Source organism: Myotis brandtii, unplaced genomic scaffold (genome assembly GCF_000412655.1).
Source record: "Myotis brandtii unplaced genomic scaffold, ASM41265v1 scaffold657, whole genome shotgun sequence".
Taxonomy (NCBI): Eukaryota; Metazoa; Chordata; class Mammalia; order Chiroptera; family Vespertilionidae; genus Myotis; species Myotis brandtii.
In genome coordinates, this window is record NW_005370552.1 from 213,327 (window position 1) to 224,238 (window position 10,912).

At 39.9% G+C, this 10,912-nt stretch overlaps 1 protein-coding gene across 1 annotated transcript in view; it reads left to right on the top strand.

Annotated features, from left to right (window-relative positions):
• The first annotated feature begins 901 nt into the window (after positions 1-901).
• The window catches only part of OTC (ornithine carbamoyltransferase), a 49,721-nt gene continuing 39,710 nt past the window's right edge, over positions 902-10,912 (top strand). Inside the window, exon 1 of the mRNA XM_005880869.2 lies at positions 902-1,121. Coding sequence (XP_005880931.1) covers positions 1,045-1,121 — 77 coding nt within the window. The 5' untranslated portion in view covers positions 902-1,044. The remainder of the gene's footprint in view (positions 1,122-10,912) is intronic.

A 10,912-nucleotide genomic window follows, 5' to 3' on the forward strand; every position in this document is an offset into this window, starting at 1 on the left:
TGAGTTTGCTAAAGTTTAATAAATTGACCAGAAGAGGCAGCCCCCACCCCTTTCCCTCTTCCCCTGGCTCCTTCCCTTTCCAGCTTAGAGCATTTCCCCTTTCCTATGATGTGGTAGCACTTCCTCTGGACCTCTTCTATGGGCTTATGTTATTGCTATTTAGTTACAAATCTTAACACCCTAATTGACTGTAAATTCTGCAAAGGTGAGATCGTCTTCATCCTCTGAAATTCTAGCCTAAACAAGTATCTAACACAGAATAGATTTTGAAAACATCCAATTTGTAAGTGTAGGTGGATGAATTAATGTGAAGCTTTGGATGGCCCCTTAGTGACCCGGAGAGGAGAAGCATATGGAACTAACCTCCCCACTTCTACTGATTCTGAGTTCCTGCTATAATTAATAGTCATCTACTGATTTATTGAAGACCTACTATGTGCAAGACACAATGGGATCTCCAGCTTCTTGCCATGAAAAAAAATAAAATAAAAAGTTAAAACTAAAAGCTTCCAGGGCACTTCTTCCTGTACTTCTTTGTTTTTGTGCAAAGGCTTGGGATTAGAGATAGGAAGATGATATCACTGCAAATATTGAGGGCTGTCATGTCTACCTCTGGCTTTTGGCACTGCCAATTCACATTTTTCTGAATGAGTTATTTATATGTGCCTTCACACCAGCTAGCACTGCAGTGCCTTGCATATATTACATGCTCAGTGAGTTGTCAATTGATTTTGTATAAGTATGTGACAGCATAAATATATTATAAAAATGAGGAGTCTGGGCACCAAAAGAGTCAGGATTTTTTCTAAAAAACAACAACAACCCCACAGTGGTGGTGAAGCTTGGCTTAAAGTTCAAATACCCCTGAACTCTGCCCTGCAGTATCTCTAAACAGAGGGATTTGATAAGGTAGTTGAAGGATAATATTACCTTTGCTCTCTCGCTGCAATCAAAAGCATTCTTAGCTTTTGTGTGGACCCCACTGACTACTTTGGTGAAGCATTTTCAGGTGCATAGAATCGTCCTTTCCACTAGCAAAAGAAGATGCTGTTTAATTTGAGGATCCTGTTGAACAATGCAGCTCTTAGAAATGGTCAGAGGTTTGTGGTTCGAAATTTTCGGTAAGTGACAATGGCCAGAGTTTTGAGTCTGATTTAGAAACCATGTTGATAAATGGACTTTATTCTGCAGAGGAGTGCAGCTCAAAAGGTCTCTTTCTGCAGGGTGTATTGCCAGGCTTGACCCTTAGAGACAGCTGTCTCTAATTCCAGTTGAGCTTTCATTGCTCAGTCCTCTGTAATCAGATTTCATCTTGTGTTGGGGGTCGGGGGGGGGAGCTAACTGCGGCAGATATAACAGACTAAATGTTCTTGACATTTCTGTTTGTGTACATTCTAAATGAACAACTGGCTGAAGAAAATTAGAGGAACTAATTTGCACAGGGCCTTCAGTTTGTATTCAGATTCGCTTGAAAACAATAAATCAGTCTAGTACATGGGGATTAATCACTCCTTTAAAAGAACAGACTCCAAATTGCAACTAGATTAACATTTACAAAGCTGCTGTAAAGGAGCCTTATGTGTGATGAGGAAAATAATTCTTTTAAAAATAAAATCCAAGTTTGATATCTATTCCTGAAATTCTTGGTAGCATGTGCAAAGGAGGCTGTCTCCACTGGATTCATTATAAAAGCTACACCCAGCTTACAGCCATAGAGCACAAGGTGGAAAATGGTGGGGAAGGAGACAAGGGTGTTGAGCTAGCTGTGTAAGTAAGGTAATTAAATGTGGACTTTATTGCCAGAAAGTTTCTAGAGTATCTATAACATGTTAACAATCAGACAGAATTTCCCCAGGGCCTCTTTACAACCTAAACCAACCTTAAAACAACTTTACTGACGTCTTAAAGGAGTAAGCGTCTAGTCTGAAGTTTCTTCCCACTGTTAGGAAGTGGCCCTCGGCATCCCTTCTCTGGGTCACCTCACAGTTCTGAGCTCTCTGGACTTCATCACTTCTTTGGTGAACATAAAACTCATGGAAGATAGAATGTGATTGTAAATAATATTGTAAATTAAGTCCTTAGTATTAGACCTAAGTGGGACCTCAGAGCCACAGAATAATGCCTTCTCTTAATATACAGATAAAGTAAATGAAGTCCAGAGAGATTATGGGGTTTACCAATTACTATCAGAATTATACCATATATCCAAGAATCTGAAGGAAAGCTCAGGTTTTTGGGTCTCAAGGACTAGGTTCAAGGTCTGGCACTACCACTTGTTGGTTATATGAACTTGAGCAAGTCACTAAATGTTTCTGTGATGTCAATTCACTTATAAAATGGGAAAAAGAATAATATCTGTTCTGCTTCCACAGCAGAGTAGTACAATCATTCATTTACTAAATATGTATTGAGCACTTACTTTGTGCCACAGGCAAGGTGTTAGAGATACAGTGGTAAATAAGGTAAATAAGATATTTCATTCCAGACACATGAAGTCACAATCTACTGATAACCAGTAAGAAAACTGTAAAATGACAAATGTCCATTATTTTATTATTCCATCTCACTGAGTTACATCATATAAAAATGTGATGAAATTTTATTCCACTGTTTTGAACAAAGAATCATCACTGAGCTGAAGGCAATCAACTGAATGAAAAAAAGTTCCAAAGCTTGGAACTTAAACTTATATTTTCCTTTGAAAAGTACAGTAAGATTTTCAATGCCCTGGCCAGTTTTGCTCAGTGGATAGAGCATCAGCTCTCGTACTGAAGGGTCCCAGGTTTTATTCCAGTCAAGGGTACGTACCTGGGTTGCAGGCTCGATACCTGGCCCTGGTTGGGGTGCATGCGGGAGGCAACCAATCAATGTGTCTCTCTCACATTGATGTTTCTCTCTCTCTGTCTCTCCCCTTCCCTTCCACTCTCTCTAAAAACCAGGTGAGAATTTTAAAAAAATTAAAAATAAAAAGGATGAAACATATTCATTAAAAAATAATTATCACAGGTTAAATTTTTGCAAAACCTCTTCAAAATATTTGGGCTTTTTGATATTTACTAATATTCTAAAATGTTCCAACCCCCCCTCACCCATTTCTCTTGGGAAAAGTGGAAAGTCCTTGTTACAAAACCTGCCATGTGAGTTTACCACTAAAGAGTAATAGGAAATATGTAGTTAGGGTTTGGCAATGCCACAAAATAGAGACTGCACAGTTTTGAAGTGAGCTGCCATGTCACTATAGACATGATAAAATAATAGCTTAAGTGAGCTATTATTTATCCACACTGGCTCGTGGATCAATAATTTTTAGTCAATTATTATATTTTTTTACAAAATCCATAGGATCAGACACCACGACTACTGAAAACACCCAATCCATAGGCTTTTCATCTTAAAAACAAGGCTCTAGAGCCTGGCTGCGTCCTATGATTTGTTGCCTATTAGGGAAACCACTTACATCTTTTAAAGAAACCACTAAAAAATCTCTTTATCAGAGAAGAAAAATTTGTAAGTGCAGTTCAATTTCATCTCACAAATAGAAATTTCTTCAGGGAATATTGAGCTAAGCCACCCAATTCTGTGGAGGTTATGGATTGGAGCTGGTGGTGACTGGTTTTCAGGTATTTCATTCCAGACCTCTCTATAGGCTTACATAAATCATTATATTCCTTTCATCCAACACTGATGCCCATCTATACACATATGGACACAGATGAAGCAATTACAGTCCATCCATGTTTTTACATAGAGGAGATAAAACAGTCCCCTTTAATTATTCACATTTTCTTTCATAACTAAAAATGAATGGCTTTTTAAAAACATATTTCTTGACTTCAGAAAACTGTAAGTATAAAGCATAAAATCAGGAATGGAATGAAATCATAATGTTTCCCTTAGTCAACAGTAGAATTTGGGTTTTATTTCTAGTTTTTTATTTTTAATAATATAGTAATTTAACTAAGATAAAAGAAGTAGAGGCAACCATAGATTTTCCACAGTTTTGTATTTCCAGTCTTTTAATAGTAGATCTGCAAAAAGCTAATCATCATCTCATTCTTCAATCTTCAGATGAGGAAAATATCACAACATTTTAGAATGTTGACAATCTAAGGTATTTTAGAAACCACCTAGTCACCAATTACCAATAGTAATTTATACCACAAGGGAGTATGTAGCAACAATGAGAAAGGTTTCAAGTAATTTTTTGTTAAATTATTATTATTGTTAATAATAAAGACATTTAGAAATAATCTGTGCTTTTTTCAGATTAGTAGGATCAGATTCAAGAGTTTTGCGAAAATAAAGTCACTCTTCTTTGCATGTATTGTAATATGTCTTCTTGAGATAGAAAGAAAAGGATAGAATTAAAGTTAGGCCACTGAGAATTCAATGACTCCAGTATAGCCCATGACAAATCTTGTCTTTATGAACTAACTTCATTAATATTGTGGAAGACAAAGACACAAAGGATTACTGACTTTTGGTACATTTTCTTAATTTTTCAGATGAGAAATTGAGGTCAAAGTTGGGAAATTATCTTCCTAAGGTCATAGTTGAACTAGAACTAGAATTTAAATATTTAAAATCTCTGCTCTATTCATTCCACTGCTTTCATTACTTTGATCCTTCTAAATTGATCAAGTTGGCCAATGTACTCTTGCACAACATCCTTTTTTGTAGGTATAGCCAAAAATATCTCAGTAACAGCAACAATAACAACAACAACAAAAACTCAAGAAAATATGCCTTAACTGTTGTATCAATCTGCAATGTTAAAGTAATACCAAAATTTCAGCCATAGGGGCCATTGGTCCTCTCTTATACCTCCAAAAGCTAGTCTTTATCTTAAAGTCTCCACAGTGATCAAAATATCATTTAACATTGAATTTTTCCTACCCTGGCAAAATCTGTTTCAGACTGACCACATTTTACTCGAATCAAGCCCTTTTTCTTCCAACAAAATACAATTATACAGGGGAACACATCCAGGTCTTCCCCCATGCTTCAAACAATTTAACAGAATTGGAAAAATGTAGACTAGCAATAAAAGGTTCATTCTTCCAATAAGAGAACACTCCTCCATTTTCTAGCTGGGAAGGTATTTGAGTAAAGCTAACACAAGGATCTACTATTACCTTGGCTTAACTTCTTAGCATTCAGTGATTTGGGGTTGAGAAATCTCTATAATTACCTTTTCAAAGGATAAAATTAATGTAAGAAACTGTCTTGCCTATTTCAAAATTCTGGCTTTAACCAGGCTGCAATGACAATGACAGTTTTGATGGAAAATCTGTACATGGTTCCCATTGTTTTCTCCAATATAGTATCGTCCCTATTATGTATTGGCTTAAACATGCATGTGGTTTAGGTCTGGTTTACCAAGAAGATACATTTAAGTACAAGGACACCATATATTTTATGGGAAGAATAAAATAGTGATTCTGGCCCTGGTCTGGGTGCTCCTGAACCAGACTAAGCTGCCTCCAACTTCAGCATGGAGTCTCTACGCCATTTAAGCCAGTGGTTTTAACTGGCTAATTCAAGTGTGGGTTTATCACCAGAAAGCAACAACTGGTACAACTATGGAGCTAGTCTACTTTTCTCTAATTTTTAAGTAGCTTAGGAAAGAGGTGTGGCAGTCTCATTTTGGAGCCTAGGCAAGGGTGCTATGAGGAGATAGTAAACAGGATAGGAATTTAAACTGGAACCATTGTGTTTGCTTTCCTTCCAGTGATAAATTTTCCTGGTTAGCTCTTGATATCTATGAAAAACAGCTCTTTTTCCCAAGCAAACATTTCCTGCCCCACCTCTTAGATAGAACTGAGAAAGGTGGTAACTACTCTAATGATTGTTCAAATGTGTAAATAGTATGACCCCCTTTATCAGTTGAGGTGTAATGTAAAAAAAAATTCTAGTTAACCACAGAAGCACTCACATGCCAGTATGATGTATCTACTTCTCCACCCCTTTTGTCTTTAAGACTCCTGGGGACTTATTCTGTCCAAAAGGGGTTAGAGGAGAGAGAGAACCAAATATCCATATAATTCACTATCACAGTACTTTGGATTTGGCCCTCATTCTGCCATAGATAAAAACTTGTTCCATCATGTCCTCTCATCAGTTTTCCAAGTTTTTGCACTTGACTCAGACTGCTCTGCTTGGGATACAAGGTTATAACTTTGTTTCACATTCTTATGTCTAACCATTATTCCCAGGACTGCAAATACTGTATTGGAGTGTTTGAGCCCTAGAGGATTTCAGCTTTAGCAAATCAATTCTCTTCCAAGACTCTTAGGCCTGAGCCACAGCCCATACTTGTTCTTACCTCAACATTAATTCTGTTTGGGGGTCTTGGTGTTCTTTTTTGTCATCAGATCTTGGGTCAGAGCATTGAAAATCCGTCATGACAAATCTCTAAATTTATCCCAGTCATTTCAGTAAGCAGTGCATAAATATTAATGAATAAAACAGGCAGGATCTCTGATATCATGGATCATGTAATCCAATGGAAAGATAAAAAGTAAGCAATAAACAGAAGCATACATATATATTAAAATTGTGAGCAGTATTATGAACAAAATGAAGGCAAAGTGGAAACTACTTAGTACTGTCAGGGAAGGAATTGTATAGGAGATGGTATTTAAGCCTCCAGCCTAAGGAAAAGAAAAAGTCAGTCTTGAGAACTCAGAGGACAGTGTTCTGAACAGAAGAAATGGTATATAATAATCTTTTTTAAAATATATTTTTATTGATTTTTTACAGAGAGGAAGGGAGAGGGATAGAGAGTTAGAAACATCAATGAGAGAGAAACATCGATCAGCTGTCTCCTGCACACTCCCTACTGGGGATGTACCCGCAACCAAGGTACCTGCCCTTGACAGGAATCGAACCTGGGACCATTCAGTCCGAAGGCCGACGCTCTATCCACTGAGCCAAACCGGTTAGGGCAAATCTTACAATGGGAAAGCATTAGGAGTACAGGCAGCCCTTCCTTTGCATGGTCCCAATACGCAGGAATTTTAATGACCACAGTTTAGTTATGTAAGTTCAGTCTTCCAAGCACACAGTTCAAATTTCAGTTGTCATGGTATATTAATTGTGAGTAGTTGTGTAAAGTAAAAACTTCATTGTTAGCTCTTCAGTTTACAAATCACTATGTCCATAACAGATGTACATCATGATCAGTGACCAATCACTTCCCTTCTTTTAAAGTCTATTGGTGCATGCTCACTGTGCATGTTATTCAGTTCACATACAGACAGTAGAAAACAGTTGTGCTGCCTTCTTTTCTCCCAGCGATAAACCCATGGGACATTTTATAAAAATGGATAAATGAAAGAGGCAATTGTCTGACAATGATGAAAGTGCAGCAGGCATATACTAGTAAAAAATAGCACTGCCAGTTAAATTTGAATAAAATGTTAATGTATTTATGAAAGAAATAGGTGACTGTGGGATTATTGACCCTGCTACTGTTTGAGAGTCTTTAGATATGTGCCAGAGGAACTCAGTGAAGATAACTTTATTGACATAAATGAGAAAAGTATTTGTGACAAAAGTATGAAGGTCTTCCAGAGGAAGTGTCACCAGCACAACACCTCACATTAAAGAAATTCTCAGAGATATTTCACAATATTAAAAATACAAAGGATAAGATGTTGGAAGTTGATTTAAACTTAGAAGGAATATGACAATTCACCAAAGCATAAAAAGGATGCTTGCGCAGTATCTTAAGTTATCTAATAAGAAAATAGCATACACTATTCAAACTACTCTTGACAGTTTTTACAAAGAAATAAAACACTATAATTCTCAATGTTCCTGTTTTAAATCACAGTGTACTAAATATATATCAGTTTTACTATCTCTTTAATTTCCCCATCTATGTATATAAAGACCCAGGGTCTGTAACCACCCAAGGCTCAACCTAACACCCTGACTGCAGCTGGTGTGGGGCAGCGACCCAGCACTGACTGCCGAGGGGGCTGCAGATCAGGCCCGGAGAGAGGCCTGCAGAGAGAGAGGCAGGGTCTGATCTGCAGCCTCAGTGGCAGCTGTTGATCAGCTGTTGCCTCCCTCTTTCTCTCCTGGCTTCAGGAGCAGCCCCGCCTCTGTTTCTCTCAGGCCTCTGCAGGGATGCTGATCAGCCCCGCCTCTTTGATCAGGCCCAGAGATAGGCCCAGAGACGCTGACTGGCATAGAAACTAACCAATCAGAACCAAATGTGGGTGAAGTGCCAGGAGCCAATGGCTGCCTAGGAGGCGGAGCTTTTGAAGCTGACTGGCATAGAAACTGACCAATCAGAACCTAATCTGGGTGAACTACGAAGGGAGAATGTAAGGTGGGGGCTAAGGAGGGGTTTTAAGGACAACAGCTGTTTGGTGTAAGGTTTGGCAGTAAGTGCATATGGCTGGCTATCAGTCCAGATATAGGAATTATGTGTTTTTGTCTTTCAAGAGCATCTCATCCTGCTGAAAAAGTCTTCCCCCCTCCCCATTTAAGCAATCCTATCTTACATAATCTATCTATACTAATAAAAGGATAACATGCTAATTAGACTGAGTCAACCAGCCATCTTCCGGACGTCCGACTTCCTTCTGGACAAAGCCATGGTGGTGGGGGCTGAGGCAGAGGCAGTTAGGGGCAATCAGGCAGAGGAAGTTAGGGGAAATCAGGCCAGCAGGGGAGGGCAGTTGGGGGCGAGATCAGGCCAGCATGGGGTTTGGGGCAATCAGGCTGGCAGGGGAGGTTACTTGGGGGCAAGATCAGGCTGACAGTGGAGGTCAGTTGGAGGTGAGATCAGGTCGGCAAGGGAGGGCAGTTAGGGGTGATCAGGCAGGCAGAGGCAGTTGGAGGTGAGATCAGGCCAGCAGGGGAGGGCAATTAGGGGCAATCAGGTAGGCAGACAGAGGCAGTTAGGGGTGATAAGGCAGGCAGGCAGGCAGAGAGGTTAGGGGTGATCAGGCAGGCAGGCAGGCAGAGTGGTTGGGGGGATCATGCAGGCAGGCAGAGGCAGTTAGGGGCGATCAGGCAGGCAGGTAAGTGAGCAGTTAGGAGCCAGCGGTCCCAGATTGCAAGTGGGATCGGGCCTAAACCAGCAGGCGGACATCCCCCAAGGGGTCCCTGATTGGAGAGGGTGCAGGCTTGGCTGAGGGAACCCCCCCTGCCCCCCATGCACTAATTAGGGGCAAGATCAGGCCAGCAGGGGAGGGCAGTTGGGAGCAACCAGGCTGGCAGGGGAGGGCAGTTGGGGGCGAGATCAGGCTGGCAGGAGAGGGCAGTTAGGGGTGATGAGGAAGGCAGAGGGGTTAGGGGCAATCAGGCAGGCAGGCAGAGGGGTTAGGGGCAATCAGGCTGGCAGGCAGAGGCAGTTAGGGGCGACTAGGCAGGCAGGCAGGTGAGTGGTTAGGAGCCAGCGGTCCCAGATTGCGAGAGGGATGTCCAACTGCCGGTTTAGTGCACCGGGCCACTAGTATATTTATACTGACAATAAGAAACTTTTTAATGTTTTGACAAAAATTTTTAAGTCACAAAATAATTGTGATTTTCCCCATTGATTATTAAGATTTAATGATTATTTACAGTCCCACACTAAAGTTTAAAGCCAGAACTGTCTGTATTTTTTTAAAAAGCTTATCTGCTAACATTTATTGGAGGTACAATCTAGGGCAGTGATGGCGAACCTATGACACGCGTGTCAGAGGTGACACGCGAACTCATTTTTTTGGTTGACTTTTCTTTGTCAAATGGCATTTAAATATATAAAATCAATATCAAAACTATAAGTCTTTGTTTTACTATGGTTGCAAATATCAAAACATTTCTATATGTGACACGGCACCAGAGTTAAGTTAGGGTTCAATTTACAATAGCTAAGAACTGGAAACAGCCCAAGTGCCCATCAGTAGATGAGTGGATAAAAAAGCTGTGGTACATTTACACTGCTGCATAGTAAAAAAGAAGAATCTCTTACCCTTTGAGACAACATGGGGGACCTGGAGAGTATTATGCTAAGTGAAATAAGCCAGTCAGAGAAAGACAAGTGTCACATGATCTCACTCATATGTGGAATCTAATGAACAACATAAACTGTTGAACAAAATAGATCCAGAGACATGGAAGCATGGAACAGACTGACAGATCTCAGTGGGAAAGTGGAGGTGGTGGGTGGGTGGGGAGCAATTAACCAAAGAACTTGCATGAATAACCCATGGACACAGATAATACTGTGGTGAAGGCCTGGGGAGGGGGTGAGATCTAGAAGGGATTAAAGGGGGGAATAAAGGGGACATCTGTAATACCTTCAACAATAAAGATAACCTATAAGGGAGAGATTAAGTAACTTGCCCAAAGTTGCACAACTAGTAAGTGGCAAAGCCACTCGTGTGGCTATTTGCAATATAAGCCATTCAGAGAAAGACAAGTATCACATGATCTCACTCATATGTGGAATCTAATGAACAACATAAACTGTTGAACAAAATAGATCCAGAGACATGGAAGCATGGAACAGACTGACAGATCTCAGTGGGAAAGTGGAGGTGGTGGGTGGGTGGGGAGCAATTAACCAAAGAACTTGCATGAATAACCCATGGACACAGATAATACTGTGGTGAAGGCCTGGGGAGGGGGTGAGATCTAGAAGGGATTAAAGGGGGGAATAAAGGGGACATCTGTAATACCTTCAACAATAAAGATAAATGTTAAAAAACTAAAAAGAAACAGCTTTATCAATGCCAAAACAGAATTCAATTTCTTTCTTCAAATTCTTTTCTCTCAACAATAAAAATAAAGCGTATCTAAAATGCCAACCACAGCCATATCAATTTCAATGCGTTAGCACTTTGCAGAGACACATGAGGTTACATGTGATTTACTATTTTGTTTCAAGAATAAAACAATGAGTCACTAC